At 46.0% G+C, this 20,708-nt stretch overlaps 1 protein-coding gene across 3 annotated transcripts in view; it reads right to left on the reverse strand.

The window, feature by feature from the left end:
* Nucleotides 1-3,095: 3,095 nt before the first annotated feature.
* ARHGEF5 (Rho guanine nucleotide exchange factor 5) overlaps nucleotides 3,096-20,708 on the reverse strand; it is a 35,733-nt gene continuing 18,120 nt past the window's right edge. Inside the window, exons 2-15 of one of the 3 annotated variants that reach the window (XM_017823975.1) lie at nucleotides 16,395-19,941; nucleotides 14,832-14,913; nucleotides 14,394-14,458; nucleotides 13,854-14,113; nucleotides 12,829-12,989; nucleotides 11,806-11,958; nucleotides 10,277-10,406; nucleotides 8,895-8,969; nucleotides 7,051-7,140; nucleotides 6,584-6,738; nucleotides 5,786-5,947; nucleotides 5,341-5,411; nucleotides 4,900-5,004; nucleotides 3,096-4,700 (exon numbers count right to left, since the gene is read on the reverse strand). In XM_017823975.1, coding sequence (XP_017679464.1) covers nucleotides 4,546-4,700; nucleotides 4,900-5,004; nucleotides 5,341-5,411; nucleotides 5,786-5,947; nucleotides 6,584-6,738; nucleotides 7,051-7,140; nucleotides 8,895-8,969; nucleotides 10,277-10,406; nucleotides 11,806-11,958; nucleotides 12,829-12,989; nucleotides 13,854-14,113; nucleotides 14,394-14,458; nucleotides 14,832-14,913; nucleotides 16,395-19,941 — 5,211 coding nt within the window. In that variant the 3' untranslated portion in view covers nucleotides 3,096-4,545. Of the gene's footprint in view, nucleotides 4,701-4,899; nucleotides 5,005-5,340; nucleotides 5,412-5,785; nucleotides 5,948-6,583; nucleotides 6,739-7,050; nucleotides 7,141-8,894; nucleotides 8,970-10,276; nucleotides 10,407-11,805; nucleotides 11,959-12,828; nucleotides 12,990-13,853; nucleotides 14,114-14,393; nucleotides 14,459-14,831; nucleotides 14,914-16,394; nucleotides 19,945-20,708 lie in introns of all 3 variants that reach the window. The other 2 variants (XM_017823976.1, XM_017823974.1) reach the window with 2 other exon arrangements.

Here is a 20,708-nt window from a genome sequence, read left to right on the forward strand (position 1 = left end):
CAGGGTCCCTGCGTCCCCGCTCGGCCTCGGCGGGGATGCTGTTCCCCCACGGAGGGTACGGGAATGCTTCAAGCTCGGCTGAGGATACCTGGGAGACTGCTTCCCGCGAAGAGCTGGTGGAAATACCGCCAACAGCACGCCGCGGAAGCCTAGATGTTGCAACACTCGTGTGAACGAGGTGAACCTCGTTATCTGGAGTGGTGTGTCCAGTACTGGGCTCCTCAGTGCAAGAAAGACAAGGAGCTGCTGGAGAGGGTCCAGCAGAGGCCACAAAGGTGATGAGGGGTCTGAGCATCTCTCTGAGGAGAGACTTCGAGAGCTGGGCCTGTTTAGTCTGGAGAAGAGAATGCTGAGACAGGATCTCATTAATGTATATAAATATCTCCAAGGCAGGTGCCAAGAGGATGGTGCCAGACTCCCTTCAGTTGTGCCCAGCAACAGGATGGACAGCAATGGCCATAAACTAAAGCACAAAAAGCTCCACCTCAGTGTGAAGAACTGGAACAGGCTGCCCAAGGAGGTTGTGGATCTCCCTCTGTGGAGACATTCCAAACCCACCTGATATGCTACCATGTCACCTCTTCCAGGCGACCCTGCATTGGCAGGGAGTTGGACTGGATGCTCTCCAGAGGTCCCTTCCAACCCTAATGACTCTGATCCTGTAATCTTTTCCAGTAGGCTGTCAGGAAGATATTGTTTTTTTTAATGTGCTCTGGCTGTAGTTATTTAGCAATGCTTCTGGTTCTCCATCAACGGGGGTTGCACTGTCTGCAAAGACAGTGCTGGCATGAAGAATGAGCCTTGCTTCACTGCATTCTGATGCACCAAAATAGAACATCCTTCATCCTCCTTGTGGTTACTGGCTTACCATCTTGTTGCTCTCACGGCACCATTCTCCTACTGTGTGTTTCCCTTCTGTCTTTGTTTCAAGGTTCAATAGAGCTTGGAAGATCCTGCTTCTACAGATGCTTTTACCTAAGAGTAGTTTCATCATGTTAAATGAGTGTAAGCTGAAACATGTGCCAGCATTTTACAGACAGTAAAATCGGTCTAACTGTGCACCTGGTTCAGCCACCAGCTGCAAGACGTGCTGGCTGCAATGTCAGTGTGGCTAAAATGGCAATTAGTTTGCTAACAGCATTCAGCTGACAAAACACAACTCATCTTAGAAGGGATGGGACCTCTTCAATATTAAATAAAAGTGCAAATTACAAAAATCAATAACTGCTTTAGAGGTTCCTGTTTCTGAGCAACGTTGTATTTATTTACTGAACTCTAGTCCTAATGTCAGCTTTTACTTGTGAAGGGAGTAAGAACTGTGGAGAATGCTTTATTTTTCTTGAGGAGGGACCAACACAGGTTCCCAGGGCTGTGGGAATCTGTTTTTTTTTTTTCTTTAGAACCACATATATCTATATGTATATATATTTTATACTTCTTTATATGAAAAATGACAGGAGTCATAACATTTAATTTTCAGATGTAAACAATGACTTTCTCAGACTGTCAGCAAAACTCTTTAGATGTAGTTTATACTTGTACTTCATTGCTGTTCTTGTCACAAAAATAAATTAGTGTAACTGCCCTATGAGGTTTTTTTTTTTTTTTCCAGTATAGAAATACTGAATTTCTTTGGTCTGGATACACTATGTATCAGCCTCCACAGGTTCTTGGAGAAGATACACTGGCACATCTCACACACTGTTCCTATGCCCTGCCTTCTTTGTGGATCTTCCTAGAGAAGTATTGGGACTTGTTTGACAAATCCTATGCTTCTGTTTTACACCAATTTTCTGGGAAATCAGGTTATCCACATCAGATAATGTAGGGAGAAATCCTGACTCATAAAGAAGACTGTGATAGGACACAGCAGATACTCTGTTAACTTGATTCCTGTATCCTGAATGCTCAGTTGGAAGGGGTATTGTACTAGTTTGATTAAGTTTGTACAAATGTACAGATGTTACTCAGTTTCAAAAAGCATTTCAGTGCAGATATGGATTTTGGTGGCAGGATGGTGCTGGAGTTAAAAATTGAAATAAATAGTGAGAAGTTGAGGCCTATCTGAAATGCAAGAAATAAAAATAAACCAGGGCATGAGCACTTAGAAGCATAAGCTGATCTTTAAATGTTCCTAAACATACAAAGGCCTGACATCAGGAAATAAAGGCTGTACCTGTGACATGAAGAAGTTAACCTTTGATTCAACTAGTTAAACAGCATAGAAATGCTGTCAATCACAACAGCAGCCTTGAGGTTTCCTATCTCAACACAAATTTTAACAGGAACATACAGAATTTAATGTAGATGCCACGTCGGGAGGTTCTAATGAGCAATCTGCCTGCTTGTTTTGTGAGAGCAAAAGTTGAAAAAGAATTATTGACTTTTAAAATGTTTAACAAGATGACTTCTGATGTATCTATGGCTGTCTTCTCCTTGGTAGAGGTAGCCAAGATGAAGCTGATGAGGATATGGGATAACCTTACACAGACATGTGCTGAACTAAACCCAACCCAGTGTTTTTTGTATCCCAGTGGAGACACTGATGATGCTGATGACTTAGGTATTGCATAAATTCATGCCAGCCTGGGACAAGCAGGCATTCTGGATATCTGAACATTCATGGGTCTTGTTGAGGATGATAACCCTTCTTGTGTCACCTTAGTTTGAAGTAGGGCTTGTTTCTTAGCTCAGGGCAAGCTTCAATTCTTCTAGGAGAAAAAAGTGTGTAGGTAGATTGTTGTCTGGACCACAGATTAAAAGACAGTTGAATAACTCCTAGCTTACTGCTATCATGGGCTGGACTCCCAGTTTCTGTAGTTCATCCCTTCAGTTTACCTTGAGATATGGATGACCAACACCACTGTGGAACTTGCAGCAGCTTCAGGGCTGGGGATAACACCAAAGAACCGTAGAGTGTGCTAATAAAGCAAGTTTTCCTCACTGCCTCAGCTAAGGAAAGCTGCTTGTACTTCATACTGACTTAGGACAGCTAAAGGGAAAAAATAATGAAAATACTGAACGTATATTCAGTAAATACTGAATTACTTACATTTGAGAGGAAAACGTAAGTAATGAGGAAAGCAGAAAGGTTTTTTTATTTTAACTGGAGAAGTGCATGAGTTTATTAAGACTAAAAGCAACTCTTTTTTTTTTTTTTAATCCAGCTAAAATTATTGATATAAATAGGCTGTAATAAGCTATACTAGATACAATGTAAATGGGATTTAAAGGCAGAATGTTACAGAGACAGAAAGCTGGAAATATGAAGATAACTAATTCTTCAAATATATTAAATGCAAGAAGGCTACACGTTGCTTTCCTTGGTGTATTGATTCTTATACTTGATCTTGCATTGACTGAGCTGAACGCAAACACTTTTAACACAGAAACAGTATTTTACACTTGAAGGCATATCCTCAAATAGACAGGTTCTGCACAAATGCATGTAAACTGGACTTAAAACCAGAGAGTTCTAACAAAGAACAGAGACCCTGGTGCATACTTTGACTTTATCTACAGTGGCTAAATATCTCAGTGTTCTCCCTAAGTGTGCAAAATGGTGCATGCAATACCACATGAGCATCAGAGTAAGAGCAGCAGGAAAGTGCCACTTCATTGCATGTGCCTTAGTCATGGTAATTCTGTACAGGGCGTGTACCAACACATAATAAAAGTCTTTGTCAAAAGTCACTGATCTACTTTGAGTGGGAGTAAAAAAAAGGTCGTTTCAGACAGCTTAGTGGGACAATTGTTCATAAGAGAGGTGACCTCTGTGAAGCAGATTCTTCAGCATGATACCTCTTAAGGTGAGGGGAAATCATCATAGTGGCTTCTGAAAACTTTGCTCCACTCCAGTGGATTTTCTCATGCTGTCAAGGACTCTTAACAGCACTCTGAGACCGAGTTAAATTTGGGTGCAATGAAATATTTGCCTATCTAAACCCCAGTAGACCTGCATGATCAAACACATAAATTGTTCTAAGTGGAAATTACACTATGGAGATCAACACCATGAAGAATATCAAGAGGCTATTCAAATGGAAAACTCTCCTCAACTCTGTTGTGCTTTGCACTTAGCACCTTCCTTCTCAGGAGCTCAAAGCTCTTAGTCTGCTAATACTAGTGAATTTAGCCTCACACCATGCAGTGAGGTAGGTGAGCTTCCCCCCATTTCGCAGATGGGAAAACTGAGGCAGAACTCTGAAGTGACTTGCATAAGGTCCCACAACTCGTCAGTGGCAAAAACAGGAATATATTTTCAGAAGTCCAGATCCCGGACCTCTGTCCGATTTAAGTCCCTCCCTACTACCACAAAGCAAGCAATACATGCAATCTTTACTCCTCCTCCTGCTGCCATAGTCCTGCTGACACAGAGGAAGTGAGTGATTTTTCCTGATTGAATTCCCGCTTTCTTTGGCAAAAAGCACCTGGTTCTGTCAAAGTGCTGTATTATGCTCTTTGCAGAGGCATTTCTTCTGAGGCACAATAGAAAAAACATGGCTTCCCCATGGCAGGGAGACTGTACAGGTCCAAACAGAGTCTTTATTTCTTGCAGAAGACCTGCTGCTTGGCATTCTTTACACGTTGCTCCTCCTTCAGGTTCTTCTGCCGCACATGTTTGCTGGAGATGTTCTCCACGTGTTCTGAGGGGAACCAGCCTCTCTCCCGGTCTGAAAGTTTTACCCCTTCCATCCATCCTGTGGTGTGGGGAGAAACACAACATGAGGCGAAAGAATCACAATTTTATTTCCATTCTTCCCCAAAAGCCCCCTCCAACAAGGCCCTAAGAGCAAAGGAGGAGATCCCCTTTCAGCTTCCAAATAAAGCATCCTAATGGAGAGTCTCCTTGTCCTCTCAATCCAACACTTTAAGACAGCCATTGCTCATTCTGCTCACCGTCGTTGCTGTACTGCATAACCATGATGATATCTGCCTTCTCCAAAGCCAGCTCATCATTTTCCCGAGCCTTGTAAGTCTTTATGCATTGAACCTGCGGTGCATCTAAAGGGGAGGAAAGATCATACTGGTGTAGGAGAAAGCAACAGTAAACCTGTGTGCATCAGACACAGAGGAGGTGAGGAATAGGGTACTGCCCAAACACTAAAGGGCAGAGAACCGGAAGGGACAATACAGGCCTTCATCTAATATGAGGAGTTAAAATAGGTAAAATAACTGGCACAACCGGGCACTGAGGGAAAAACCACGAGTATCTTCTTTGTTTACAAAAAACCCTCAAGTATTGTGCCTTGGAATCATTCTGGGATGTTCCACCTCACAGTGACTGTGACTCCCCTGAGCCAGCCCACCCCCATTGCGGGGGCAGCAGAGCAGACTCACCAGGGCATTCCAGGAGGTCCGGTTCTCCCCGTGGAGGAGCCAAAGCAGAGATCCACCTCAGCTTCTCGCTGCTGGAAAACATCACAGGATTCAATGTGAGGGACAGCAGTCTGGTGACTGACATGGGAGGGGGTGTTTGCTCACAGGAGGGGCTTCAGGGGGTACTCTGGGAAAGTGGAGAAAGGGAAGTGGAGAAAGGGGGTGGGAAAAGGCAAAAATTCCCATTTTTGGTATGACATAATGTGGAAGTATTGCGTGAGCAGTTGTGATGAGAGAGAAGGAAGGTGCTTCATAAGGAAATAGTTATAGCAAGGGGATGTTTTTCAAGACCTCTGCTCAGTAGCTGCATTTGGTATGTCAGCATTTGGGTAGCTGAGGGACAATCATCAGGCTCCTAGGAGATGTCTGGTAACGGGATATGTTGAGGGTAACCTTGAGCTCTTACTGTGTGTCTGTCCGAAACAAAAACTCCACTCTCTTTCCCTGGTAATTCTGAAGCAGGAAGAGACGGAAAACGTTTTTGTTTGCTCCGTGGAGTTTCATCTCACACTTCTCCCCACGCACATCTGAGAAAGCGGCGTGGTCGAACACGACGAAACGTCCACCCCTGCAGGGAAAGAGGAGGAGCAAAACAAGCTGTGAGTTTTAAGGTGATGAGGGTTACAAAGCGAGTCCATGTTATTTTGTGAGGTCAGGAAAGTAAAAAGCTTTTAACGAGTCTTCATTTGGCTCAGACACGTCAAGTGTTATTCTTGCTATAAGTCTCAGAAGGCCAGAGAAGAGGGGATTTAATGAAAAGGATAAAAATAATAAGCTCTGTCCTGTCAGAATTTAATTTGGTAGCTTAGAGCTTAGAAGCAAAACCACCACCCCTAAACCCCCAGCACAGTGAAACAACTCTCATGACAAACTGTCCTGTAGGAAGAAATCATTTACCAAGTAAAACTAGAATAAATGGTTATTATTAAAGTGTTTCACATTATAGAGATGGAAAGGTGGAATAGAAGTGTTGCACTAGGGACCACAAGCTATCTTTTTATATTATCATATGTTGTAATTAGGAGTTGGGACTATCAATTTCCACATACTTGCATGATACTCACATCAGGTTGGGATAGGAGAGTGCCTTGACAAAGGCTGCCACTTGCTGGCAGGCAGAGGGAAAGGACTCTGTCACCAAAGCACAGACCCCAAAAGAGACAGGTATTAGAAGGGGCAGCAAGAATTGTGTTGAAGCACTCACTCCTTCGGCCGAGACAGGAGCAGGCAGTCATTGAAAAGGTGTAGGTAGATGGGCCGGGTGGTGACTTTCCATTTTGGACTTAGGTTGTTGAAGTCCAGTGCTGTCAACTCACCACACTTCACAAGTCTCCTCGACTGTGAGATGAGTGGGAATATCTGCAGGACAGAAATGAACGTTTACGTCAAACACCTACAAGCAAATGAGTGTCCGTGAGCTTTGGATTTGCATTTTTGCCTTTCTCTCGAGGAAATGTTTCAACTCTCCAGCTGGAGAGGTGCAAGTCGTGGTAGGCACCTTTATTTGAAGGTTGACATGAGTGATTGGGTCAGGGAAGCACTGATGAAGAGCTGGTTCAACAGTTCTGTGTATATCGGAGAGGAGAACAAAGAGAAAGTGCAAGTGGCTTTGTGAGGAAAGGCAGAAAATACATCAGGCTGGAGCAAGGCCCAGGGAATGGATGAGCTCACCTTGCACTCAAATTCAATCTTCTGGCTGAGGTAGATCAGCTCTTCAGTGCTCTTCATGCGCTGGACATTTTCATTGCAGTCCTTGATGAGCTGCAGAGGAAAAGAGAGCATCAGTGAGGTGGGAGCAGAACTGCCTGGTGGGATCAGTACGACTCCCAGCCCTCAGGAGTCAGCATAAGTGACAATCCCTTAGGCATCCTCCTGCAAAAGAAGTATAGAATAGAATCACAGAATATGATGAGTTTGAAGGGACCCACAAAGACAGACTCCAACTCCTGGCCCTGCACACGGCACCCCAAGAATCCCATCATGTGTCTGAGAGTGTTGTCCAAACACTTTCTGAACTCTGGCAGGCTTGGGGCCATGACCACTGCTCTGAGTTCCAGTACCCAACCATCCTCTGGGTAAAGAAACTCTTCCCAGTGTCCAACCTAACCCTCCCCTGACACAGCTCCAGCCGTTCCCTCGGGTCCTCACAGAGCAGAGATCAGTGCCTGTCCCTTCACTGCCCCTCGTGAGGAAGCTGCAGATGCTGTGAGGTCTCCCCTCAGCCTCCTCTTCTCCAGCTGAACAAGCCAAGTGACCTCAGCCACCCCTCACATGGCTTCCCCTCCAGGCCCTTCACCATCTTTGTGGCCCTTCTTTGGACACTGATAGCTTTAGATTCTTCTTGTACTGTGTCACCCTAAACTGCCCACAGGACTCGAGGTGAGGCTGCAGCAGTGCAGAGCAGAGTGAGTATTTTTCCAAGTGAGCATTCTAAGCCTCTCTATACCTACAGTGACCACCCTTCTTTCTTAAGGAAGTTATTCTTTAGATGAAATCTCTGTGGCAAGCATTGCTTTAACTTTGGGATACTGGGGGGGAACACTAGAGACATTCATTGCATGATGCTGTACAGATTTTAGATAACAAGTTGTCCCAGAAGACTTTAAATCTTGCCTCTGTAATAAACAGGACGGAAGAAGGGACACAACAGAGCAATGCTGTGTTTTTATTTAAAGAAGGATTTTCTTGCAAGGACTAGGATGGGAGTTGATCATTAATTAGAGACAAAAGTAAGGAACACAAAGGGCTGGTTAGGAGACTGGAAAAAGTGAGTCCTGAAAAAAGTAGTTTGGTATCACTGGTGCCAGTTCAGTTGCATCCCAGCTGACTCCTGCTTTAGTGTTTTCTGCTCACAGCTACCACTGCACATGAACACACTGATTTGTTATGTGTGAGGATCAGTGACATGGGCCCTCAACAAGGGGGAGGATCAATTAAAAGGACTGGGCCACATCTGTGTGATGCTGCAGAGAGTCACAGAATATCCTCAGTTGCAAGGAACCCATGAGGATCATCAAGTCCAATTCCTGACTCTACACTAGGCAAACTGCAAGTTAAACCATGTATCTAAGAATGTTGCCCAAACACCTTTTGAACACAATCAGGCTTGGGACCATGATCACTCCCCTGGTGAACTTGTTCCAGTGCTTACCACCCTCTCTGTGAAGAACTTTATCCTAATATCCAATCTGAATTTCCCATGACACAGCGTTAAGCCATTCCCTTGCATCCAGAGAGAAGAAATCATCACATCCCTCTCCTCTCCCTGTTGTGAGGAGGTTGTAGACAGCAATGAGGTCACCCTCAGCCTCCTCTGAGCTGAACAAACCTAGTGTCCTGTCGCTCCTCCTAAGTCTTGCCCTCTTAGTTCTTTCACCACCTTTGCTGCCCTCCCTTGGACAAATTCTAATATTTTTACTGCTTAGCCCAAAATTTTTGACTTGTATTATTGGTACCATCAACCAAAGCCCCCAGAGCCCTTTCTGCAGGGCTGCAGGAAGAGTTGGCAGCCTTACCTTTTCAAGTGCATCGTAGGCCTGCGTTGCTTGCACTTCCTCCTCAGACCCAGGTCGAGTTCTTTTCAGGATATTCTGTGTGAGAAAAGACACTTTTCATACTTCACACAGGGAAAGTTGGACCTAAGTATCAGTGAAGTGTAGGAGAAATAAGGGAACACCAAGATACCAGTCTCAAGGGAAACTAAAGCAGAGGTAGGTTATGATATGTGGAGTTAACAAGGCCAAAAATTTGAGATGCAGAATGTCACTGGTAAGTCGCATTGAACAGGATATTCCTGAAAAACTAAACTATATTAACTATCACATAGAAGTTACATGGCATAGGAAGCAACCACTAACTCAAGCACAAATAGTTTTATGCACAGAATTGTCCCTTTCTCTTGTTAAAAAGAGGCTCAAATACACAGAAAAAAGAATTTCATAGAAAGAGCTCAAAATTAATTTATTAGGGACTTGCTGGTTCCCTGTCTGGAAGGCTCCTATTAGTCAGCATGGCAGGCAAAGAGGAGAGACAGGCTGCCTTCCAGAGGGCAGCCAAGGAGCCCTCGCTTTATTTTTCCAGCAGAAAGCCAAAAAAGCTCAATAAAATGTAAATCAACATGTTCTGAGAAGACTCCATACATTATTTATTGGAGTACAAATAAAGTAGTGTTGCAACACAGTCCTAAACAATATACAAACTGCACTGCTTCATGCAGGCATATCCAGTATATCCACATATCCAGCTCATGGTGCTGGCCTAGTGCACAGCAGGCACTTGTACCATGACACATGGGTTTGCTTTTGCAAAGGCATATTCACAAAGCACACAACAGAATGGCTTTAGAGCATCTTGCCAAACTTGGCACAGATGCAACATGAAGGGCAGTGTGCAGTGTTTCCACCTGGTGCTTGGAGCCACCTCGTGTTTATGTGACTTTCAGACTTGACAAAGGATCAGCTTAGAAACATAGAATTATTAAGGGTGGAAAAGACCTCCAGGACTGAGTTCAACCTTTGACCTTCTCAACTAGACCAGAGCACTGAGTCGTTTCTTGAACACCTCCAGGGTCAGTGACTCCACCACCTCCCTGGGCAGCCCCTTCCAATGCTTGACCACCCTTTCCGTGAAGAAATTCCTCCTGATGTCCAACCTGAACCTCCCCTGGCGAGGCTGTTTCCTCTCATCCTGTCATTTGTTACCCGGGAGAAGAGCCCGACCCCCACCTGGCTACAACCTCCTCCAGATAGTTGTAGAGAGTGAGAACGTCCCCCTTGAGCCTCCTTTTCTCTGGGCTGAGCCTCCCCAGCTCCCTCAGCTGCTCCTGGACATAGCTTGAGGGAAACTTGGTGGAAACCTGAGGGAAAGCTGAGGGAAAGCAGAGAATCCCCACAGTTACCTGTAGGAGGAGCTTGAGTCGAGTGATGCGCTGGAAAGGGAGGATGAGGAAGGATTTCAGTGAGAGGCGCTGGCATACTGGATCACTTTCCAGTCTCTCCAGGACTTGCTGGAACCCTGCATTTCCATTTCTGTGGGAGTGGTAAAGAAAAAAGACATCCAGGCATCAGAGTAAATAAATAACCTCCTTAGTATCAGATTTCAGTGAATGTTGGAGAACTCCCAACAGTCAGGGTTTGTTCCTGGGGCAAGAGATGTCAAGAGACTGCACCACTCTGATGACGAGCAGGTGTGGGTTTGTAAAAGCTACAGGATGGCAGTACAGCTGTTACTATATCTTTCCTCTTTCTGTCACAGCCCTCTTGAATAAAAGGCAGAAGTGACATCTACATTTCAATTCCTTCTATTAGTACTACACCTTTCATGGAGACAGTGGTGGTTTGTATTCTTTCCTTACACTGAGTGATTCAGCTTCAGGGGCTGTGTTCAGGGTCTGGAAACACCTGCTTCTCTTGAGGGCAGCTGCCTTCTTCCCTTAACATCTCATTTACATTACTAGACACAGCCACTGCCTTCCAGTTGTCCGTGTTGAGCAATAGCAGTTAAATGACTAAAGGTATGAGAGTGGTACCAGCCTCCTGAACAGACAAGAGTTGGGGAAAAAGGTTGTAGGTACCAGCCTCCTGAACAAGAAGAGTTGGGGAAAAAGGTTGTAGGTCCAGTAGTCGTTGTCCTGGACAATATCCTGGAGGTCCTTTATGTGTGGAACTGAGCCTTCCCTGAAGGGAATCAATTGTGAGACTAGATCTCTCCCAGGCAGCAGCACCCAGAGAGCGTGCCTGAACAGGCTGTTGGGAACACTGCCTTCTCCTGGAATCACTGTAGCTTCACTGGAATTGGGTGGTTATGAAGGGAAGCAGTGCAGAAGTGGCAAAGAAACCTTACCCAGGACCAGGCCCATGCCTGATTAATGACTGGCTGTGCCACTCACTGGGTACACAAGAGGAGGGTGGGAGATGTTCCACTCCATCACCTAAAGCAAGAGAGCCTGATGGTGTTCTCTGGCCTCAGGATTTTCAATCCATTTTAAAGACCCCTGGATAGCTGGCTTAAGCTTACTGACAGCAGCCATGGTCTTTTAGTTAAAGAATCACAGAGTGGATGATGTTGGAAGTTTCACATGAAATTATCACTTTCTGATTCCTAACAGTCTGGAAACCACAGACAGAAAACCATTATCCGGGACAGTCATTTTTGCTCTCTTCAGCAGAGGGCAGACAGAGAACAGCCTGCAGCTGGATCACATATTAATCTTTTCCTCTCCAATGCAATGGGAAAAGAGCCTGCAGCAGCTCTGTCCTGCTATCCCAAATGCCACTGAAGGGAAGAAGGTCCCTCCCTGTCCTTCTGGGGGTGTGGTGAGAGCAGCCTGTAGTCAATAGCCAGTACCTGCAGTGTTCCCCATCTTTGGAAAGAGTGAATATTAAGGAAGTAAGAGGGGAGAAGAATGCAACAGAAGAGAAAACTTACAGTAACCGTTGGAAGGTTTGCTCCTGGTATGTCTGGTTTGTTACATATGGAAGATACACCCTGCGGAAGTCTGGGGCATGTTTCAGAGCCACGTCGCACACATGGAAGGTAAACATGTCCTCCTCAAACTTCTCCTCCAAGTCAAAGAGGAAACTGCAGCACATGGATGTGGTGGCATGAAAGGAGAGGGAAACATCAGTATCATTGAAGTAAAGCAGGAATGGCCTCAGTCCTCCAAAACCCTGGCAGCCCATAGATAAGCACAAGACAGCTTTGTACTTCTAGAGAGCATAATGTCTGTAGACAATGACTATTTAGGGCTTGGAGTCAGCAAGGAAAAAGCAGAGGCAAAAGCCCTCTATTCTTGAGAGCTCATTCTTCTAACACATGGTCAGCAACCAACTGAAAATTAAGAATAATCACCAGAATAATCCCACTGGTAGAATATAAAAAGGTAGCAGCAACCCTTACTAGCTTAGTGATATGCCAAGCCAAGCCTTGGAGGAGGAAAAGCAGAACAGAATCCTACAACATACAGGATTCCTTGCATGTGGGGTCATGTCCACATTTTCATGACTTATGCTCAATTGATTCACATTAGTTTCTGTCAAGTGATGGCTGTAACTTAGATCTCCCCCCCCTTCTTTTTTTTTCTTTTTTTGGTCAGGGCTCATGCAGCTGCCTCTTTGTCTTGTATTTGGCAGGAGCTGGTTTGGGACAGGGTCTGCTTAGTCAGGTTTAATTATAGCTGAAGCCAATGGCACGTGGGTACCATTTTGAACATTTTGATCTCTGTGCACCATTGAGCCACAATATCTGTGACTCAACACCAGGATTTACATCACCCAAAAAGGCAGATGTTCCTTTCAAGGCAGTGCTGTTACATCATCACAAAGTGCTGTGTGTGTGTATCTCCCCTGCAGGTCAGTGAACACGGAGGGGATGAGTGAGAAGTGTTACTGATGGAAATGCTGGGAAGTATCCCGTGCCTATCAGTCCTGGAAGCAAAGGGCCACATCTCACCTGGCACTGACATCGCGCACGTCGGAAAGGCGGGAGAAGAGCCACTGGCGCTCCTGGTTGGTGAGCATGGCCTGGAGCTCTGCTGATCGCTGGAAGTGATCCACTGCCACATTCAAACTGCGCAGGTAGGAAGCCTCAGATATTATCAACTCAAACTTGGCCTAGGGAGATAAGGGAGCACAGCATCAGTAGACTGCACAAGTCTGTGAGGAATCTTACGGGGAGGAGACTGAAGAAAACCTTCCAGCACGTAATTACAGAAGAGAGGCTTTAGAAATGAAAGGCGAGTGTGCCGCTACATATAGTCCTTCTTTATAGTCCTTCTTTACGGAACAGACTTGTGGCATGACTTAAAAACAAAAACTTGCTCTCATTTTATCTCCCCTTAACACCACTTCCACAAGGTTCCCTATTTTACATGCTCCCATGAAGTCCAGCATCTGTACCATCCATGTTTTTCTCCGTCACATCTCCCATGCTGTTGTTTTCACCTCTTTCTCTACGTCCTCCCATCCACTGCTCAGTTCCTCTTATTTTCCTTACCCAGTTTCTCTACACCATTTTGTTGAACCCACACATCTTCCTATTCCCTCTCAGCCCTGCAGCTCACAAAGGGCTGAGAGGGATTTTGTAAGCTAACACTCTACCAAAGGAAATACAATTTACTGTAGGTTTATTAACATCTCTCAAGAGTTTATGTGTGGGAGAATGCTGCAAGTCTACTTTGATATGCTCTTTTGCATTGAACATGCTCAGAACTCTTTATCTTGTTCCCATTTCCCCATGTCTGTTTCCCTGAAGTTACTGATACAGTCCAGAGTCTGTCCTTCGGTGCTGCTTTCTCTACAGTTTGGCACTTCAGCACACATAGTGGTAGCACAGCCCCATAGTGCTTGTAGAGGTGACCTCTGCATTCAACCACCTGCATTCCCACATCACGGTTTTTGCTCTCTGCTTTATCCCCCCTTCAGGAGACTCTTTCTGGACTAAGACCACCCATTTATCTTGTTACATCTGTCCCTTACCTCTTGCAGCCTCTGCTCCTCACGGGACATATTGAGCAGCATTCTGCTGCCCCGGATCATGGGGATGTCCTGCCAGAGGGATGCATTGGATGAGACTGACAGACGTTGCAAGTACGAGTCCGGGGGAGACAGCACTTTCCTCCGTAGCCTCGGGGAGCTTGGGAAACTTGACTCTATATCCTCTGGATAATCCACTCTCTTCTGGCTTTGAATGGCCTTGTTCAGAGCCACATCACTGTACTCCTGATACAGCAATCTTGCTGTGAAGACAGACACATACATTTATCCTTTCTGTAGCAGCTACTCGCCCTCTGCTTCAACCTGGAGGAAACTCTGTTCTGTCTCAGATTGGGGCAGCCAAATTCAAGGGAACACATTTTGCTGTAAGCAAAGCTCATCAGCTGCCCCAGTGTACTGCAGGACTCTCAGTTCACTGACTCCAGTAGTCTTCCCTGCTACCATATGGCAGGAGTCCCTCTCCTTTGTGCTCACTGCAAGGGTGAGAGATGATGCAGGAGAGGGGTGGCAGAAGGTACTTACAGGAGTTGATCAGCTTGGAGTGCCGGCGTTTGAAGTTCTCTGTTGTGTCTGCAGGTTTCTTCTCTCTGTTAGGGAATAAGGATTTCAAAACAAAGAGTGAATGAAGAGCACAGTACCAGAGATGGCTTATCCAAACCTTAGAAACTGGTCTGTCACAACAAGGACCTCTGTCTTTCCAACAAGCTCAAGTTCCACATGCTCTACTTAACAAAGGGCAAAGTTTGGCTTGATGGAACCACTGGCCTAAAGGCACAGAAATACTTCTGCTGCAGTGGGGTCCTCTTCAAGAGGGGAGACTGAAGCACAGGCCTAAGGCATTTATTTACGGTTTTCTTCTCCTTATCATCAGCTTTGGTAACTCAGAAACAATGGAGTGTGTCAGGTGTCTGTGCTGCACAGAGATGGGGGTAAATTCTAAGGGGCCTTTGAGAGACTTACCGCAATATAACTGTTTCTGAGCTGACTGGTGGCTCCCTGTGTGCCTTCTGAGCTTCTTCCTCTGAAGGAACAGAAGAAACTTCTGTATATAAGACAATTAGAAAGTAAACACATAAGTCCATTTTTAGAGTGAAGCTACAATCCAAATGATACACAGACACCACTTACCTGTACCCCACCTAAATGTCAGTCTGGAGCTGGAGTACAGGTGCCCTCGTGACATTTATTTCTGGGTCAGAAGCATTCTAGTTTTAATAATCCTTGCCACTGCTTACACTTAACATCTGTGAGCCACATCTATTTCTCACACAAAGACAAAGGCTGACGCTTTAGGCTGTGACAGTAACCCTGAGAGCTTCTGTCTCCAGTTGTCTGAGCAAAGACACTGCCTGCAGGCCCTATTTGGTGCAGTCTTTACCTTTTCAGCTACTTGCAGGAGATCAATGGACCCAAAGTCACTAAGCAGGTCTGAAGGTCCCAAGACTTTCTTTTGTAGATGTTGAGCCCCAAAAACTCTCAGTGACTCTGGGGCAGAAATGCTGAATGTCTAACAAAATTACTCCTGTGAAGAGTCTTAAAAGGGATATGGCCTGACAATGAATGTTGTAATCCAGTTCTCACATTTATATGTGGGCATTCAAAACTGCTGCTTGAGTCATCTGTTTATGTCAAATGCAGAAAGTATGGCTTTTTCTTTTGGTTTGTGAGGGATTTAATCAAATAAGGTGTGGAGAAATTCTAAATATAAATTCATTGGAAGCAGAAGGGGGAAGAAAGCCCAAAGACTAGGCTGCAGGTATGGGCTGGAGGAAAGACAGTACCGTTGCCTTGAATGTTTTAAAATTCAGAACCAAGAATTTACAAGTCAAACACATGAACAAGTTTGATTCAAGTTCTGCCAAACCTTTTATACCCCTCCACACTCCCCTCCTTTTCCTCTGTGCCAAAAATCCAGCATGTTAAGGAGCTTGAAAAATAAACTAAGCAAGAGTTGAAAAGAAGCAACTATGTTTAAAGCTCACGTCAGATATAATAATAAAGAACAGACATGCATCCTGATAGAAGGTACTGTTTAAATGAGCTGCACAAGAGAAGATGCATATTTTCCACTTGTGACATCAGTGACTGAATTCTATGCAAGCTGGGACCTTGGGTTTGACAAATTTCCTTTCTTATCTGTAACCTCAAATCCTGCCTTCCCAGTAAAATCATGTTTTTTAGAAGGTCAGATTGGAACCTAAAAGTGTCAGTTGCAAAATAAAGGGTGGCAGCAAATAAACAAGTGATAACAGATATGGGCTGCTGAGGGTGTGTGCATGACTCTTCCCTACTGCTTGGAAAGGGGCTGTTACAGGGAGGGAAGAGCTGGGAAGGGGGAGCTCGGGGCAGGACAGAACGGGCTGCATGGAATGAGGAATATGACCAGAAAGGCACAAGAGCAACACTAAGCTCTCAGCGCTCGTGCCTCTCTGTCAGACTGCCTGTTTAATTTAATCCTATGTTTCTGGGAACTGCAATGAGTTGGGGCAGTGGCAGGGAAGGGAAAGGGAAGAGAGGACTCACCCTGCAAGATGTCTGGTGGTACTGACATCCTCTTCAGGCCCTGGCGGTGCCAGTCCTTGCTTTTCACTCGGCGTCTAATCAGGTTCTCTTGGTTGGCTGCTGGCTCCTGTGCAACCACCCCCATCTTCTTCTTGTCTGGCCAACTTGATGATTTTTCCAAGGGTGCATGTTTGGCCACTTCTTCCTTTGGCTGATGTTCCCCTCCTTCCAACCTTTGCTTGACCCTCCTCTCACGTTCTGTTTTCTCTGTGACTGCCCGTGGAGCCTGGACATACTTTGTGTCCACACCGAAGATGCCTGAGGGTTGCTCCCATGGCAGCTCCTCTTCCTGGCAGGTCGTTCTGGTGGTTGGTGGTGATGGAGGGCTAAGCTGGAGAAAGTGGATTGGGTTGGTGAATGCAAGCATTGGAAGGAGCTGTGCAGAGTCTCTGCTCTTGGAGTCTGTGGATGCTAACAAGCCTTCCAACGAGGGCCAATTGGGGTGGTCAGGTGAGGATTTTCCACTTTCTATATCCATGTGCTGGTCTGCTGTTTCAGGGCTGGTGTCAGAGCAGCCAACCAGCATTTCAGTTCCAACAGCAGAAAAGCTTTTGGCCAACAAACTGACCCCTGAGTCATCAGAAGTCTCTGTATCATGGGTACCTGAATCACTGAGATCCCACTCCCCAGTTACTGGTACAAGGCCATCCTTCTCTGCTAGACTTTCTCCATCAGAAGCAGAGGCCACAGAGTTGGAATGGGACCCAGAGGCAGCAGTCTGGAGAGGATGGCTTATGGCAGGGTGAATGGCTCCTAACCTATTATGGTCCATAGCACAGTTGAGGTGTGGCCTGGAATATGATTCAGGAGCCAGTGGCTGGGAACATTCAGGGGCTGAAGGTGGGACAAGGTGATTTGCATTAAGTGCAGGGGCCTGAGCTTGCGTGGGCCTTTGGACATGGGAAGGAGGCTGAGGAAGCTGTTTGGCATCAGGCTCAGATACCAGAGGTAGGCTTGAGTGGGACACAGGGGACAGAGGTTGTTCTTCCTGGTTCACAGCAAGGACCGTATCTTCTTCAGAGGGCCAAGTTAGGGTGCTCAGGACACTGGAAATTCTGGATCCAAGCTCTTTTTGGTCTAAACTGCAGTCAGGCTGATCAAACAAAGGCATTTGTTGTGCTTTATGGCCCACATTTGCTCCTGTTTCTTTTCCCTGCATAATGGCACTTTTTTCGGGGGAGTTCTGCTGAATTGTCTCTGGGTGGTTCAGGGGAGTGGAAGTCCTTCCCGGTGTTTGGGATGGTTCCAGAGGCTCTGCAATGCTAACCACAGACCTCCTATCCCCAGGAAGGCTCCCTTCTAAAGAAAGAGAGCTCGTGTATATTACAGAGAAAGAAGATGGGCCACTAAGGTCTTCATGAAAGCCTTCCTTGGAAGTAAGGATTTCATGGAAAGCCTTGGCCTCCCCTGGATCTGTACTCAGAGCAGCAGTTTGCCCCGGTGTTGGGTCCCACACCTGTGTAGGAGCAGCTTGGTTGGGTGGCTTCCCTGCAGAGTCTGGCAGCTCGTTTTGGCTGGTGCCAGGACAGTCCTGGGGGGTCACAGAGGCTGCTCTGGCACCCTCCTTCTGTGGGCCAGACGCTGAAGCCAATGAGGTGAGCTCTGAGGGCAAAGCTGGAATGAAGTCTGGAAGCTCAGCTTTTCCTGTAGCGGGATGAGAATCTCTGGGATCAGGTGGCTCCAAGTTATTAGTACCAGAGGAAGGGTGTGCTGGAACAGAAGCTTCTGAGTTCTCTGCACCAGAAGGTGCTGCCACTCCTCCATGGAGAGGTGCCTCTCTTTTATCAAACCTCTGGACAGCTTTTCCATGCCCATCACTGTGCTCGTTCTCCCTGCCCAGTCTTGTCTTATCATCCCAGTGAGCTTCTCCAAGATCCTGAGCACCGATGGAAAAGCGGCCAGAGTCTTCTAGGTCTTCCGACTGGTCAGAGACACGGCATGTGTGTGGAGCTTCACCCCCTGGGTTCAGGTTATTCAAAGACAGAGAGCTGACAGCAGGTGCCTGACATCCAGAACCTGCTTCTGTGACACGAGCTTTCAGCAGCACATCTTCACCAGGATCCACAGAGACAGGTTCCCCAGGAGGAAATGCTGATCCCCTTTGCTCAGCTAAGGAAACATTCTCCAAACCACACATATCCACCTTATACCTGGGAACAGAAGATACCTCTGACCCAAAAGCTGATGACAGAGCCTCTAGTTTGAGCTCTTCCTCCACTCTGAGCCCTTCCCTCTGCAGTTGTTCCTGCCCATTTTGTTGCTTGTTTTTCTGATCTTTGGGCTCCAAAGATTCTCCTTCTTCTGGTAGATTCTGCTCTTTGCACTCTTTCTTCTCCTCTTCCTGCTGAAGTTCAGATGCTGCCTCCTCCTCTGCTGGCTCCTTATGCTGTGAAGCACTCACTTCCTCACTCCTTTTAGCAGTACTCTTTACTTGGAAGGCTCTCTCTGCTGAAGGGGCAGGTCTCCCCTCTGTTTTTCCATGATCATCTTCTAGATGAAGGCATTTGGAAGTAGGTGAGTTTTCTTTAGGAACCATTACTGTTCCCTGGTCTTTGACCATGCTGGCATTCCTTGTTTCACCAGTTATGTTTCCTTCTGCTTGTAGTGAACTTACTTGGCTGTCACACGTTAAGGTGGAAGACAACTGATGGGAAGAGAAAGACTCTGTATTCTCTTCCAAACTCTGGGGTGCTCTTAGGCTTTCCTTAACATCTTCAGAAGTGTAAGGTTTAGCTGTGTCTCCTACTGCTTCCTCTGATGTAGGCTGTTTGTCAGGTGCTGGTGCCACCTTTTTGCTGCTTTGCTTCTGCTCTGCAGCACCATCAACCTCCTGCAGAGAATCCTTGGAGATGTTATCCAGAAACGGTTTGGCCTTATAATGTCCCTCTGAAACAGTTTTACACACCAAAAAGCACTTAGGTGTCTCTCTCTGAGAGGAAATGGCATCAGCCAAAGAAGATTTTGGTTGCTGGGCTTGAGGGTCTGAGCCAGGAAAAGCCAGTTCTGCCTGGCATTGAGAAAACTCAGTGCTGAGGTTCACAGCCTGCAGGATGGGGCTGCCAGGGGCCAGCTCATCCTGAACCGTGCTGTGAGAGGAAAAGTCCTGGATGCTTTCCAGGTCAGCTACCTCTAATTGCTTATGTTTCAGAGAATAATCTAGTCCACCCTCCTCTAAAGGCATTTCTCCTTCCCATTCTGAGAGTCCCTTTTCAGGCTCTGCATCCCCCTGCTCTTGTTCCAGTCCTGCTGGCACTTCTTGCATAGGGTTAGAGGGTCTGCCCAGCATCTCTGCTGCTTTCCCTGGAGCAGAAAGGCAGTCCTCAGGAGTGCTGAGCTCTGCTCCCTGTGCAGAGCTCGACGGGCTGGTGCTCATTTCGGCTGGTGTGTGAGTGGCATGGTGCTCTCCTCCAACTGCTGTAGAATCCCAAGCTTCCCCAGGGGTGCTGCTGGCTCCTGGGGGAGTGGTGCCTCCCTCGCTTGTTTCTTCAAACTCCATCAGTGACACATCCTGCTAAACAGAAATGCATTTTTCTGTTACTACAACAGAATGATACAATCAATCTAATTCACTGGTTCTAGTGCAGCTGAGAAAAAAACCAAAACCCAACCCGCATACCTAGTGGGTGATACGAGTTGGGAAACAAATACGAAGACTGAGAGTAGGCAAGCACCTGAGGTAAGCTTGCAGTATGAGTAACACCAAAATAAAACCATATTTTGGTTATAAAACCATAAAAATACCTCCGGTGTCTTTTTAGTTTTACGTGCAACTCCAGGAAGTGACTTTGGTCAGAGAGGAGAGATGCTGATCTCTGCCATGGCTGCAGTGCAACTTATGAAAGGTGACTTATCTCAGACCCAAAAGGGGATACCAGAAGGCATTCAGAGAACAAGAAAATTATCAAAAATCTTCACTAATTTTGTGGGGCCTCTTCTAGTTGAGCCTTAAAAATCTCTCTGATTTCAACAGGGAAAGGCCTGTTCTTTGGAGCTGATGCCTCTTTACAGATCTCTGTGTATGCCTGTGCAACACAGGACCTTATTGCAAATCATCACAGAAACTGATTAACAAGACATAGGAATGTAACAATTTGATTAACAAATAACTAGGACATGACACAAAACATAAGATATTTGAAGGCTGTAAACCACATGGGTTGAGAGGAGTAACTCCGGTATGTGTGGACATATCTGCAGACCACAAAGAGAAACTACATCATCATTTATGGGGGGAGGGGGGGGAAAATGCCATCTCAGGACTGCTGGACAGTTTCC

The sequence above is a fragment of the Lepidothrix coronata genome, unplaced genomic scaffold (assembly GCF_001604755.1).
Source record: "Lepidothrix coronata isolate B3197 unplaced genomic scaffold, Lepidothrix_coronata-1.0 Scaffold107, whole genome shotgun sequence".
Lineage (NCBI taxonomy): Eukaryota > Metazoa > Chordata > Aves > Passeriformes > Pipridae > Lepidothrix > Lepidothrix coronata.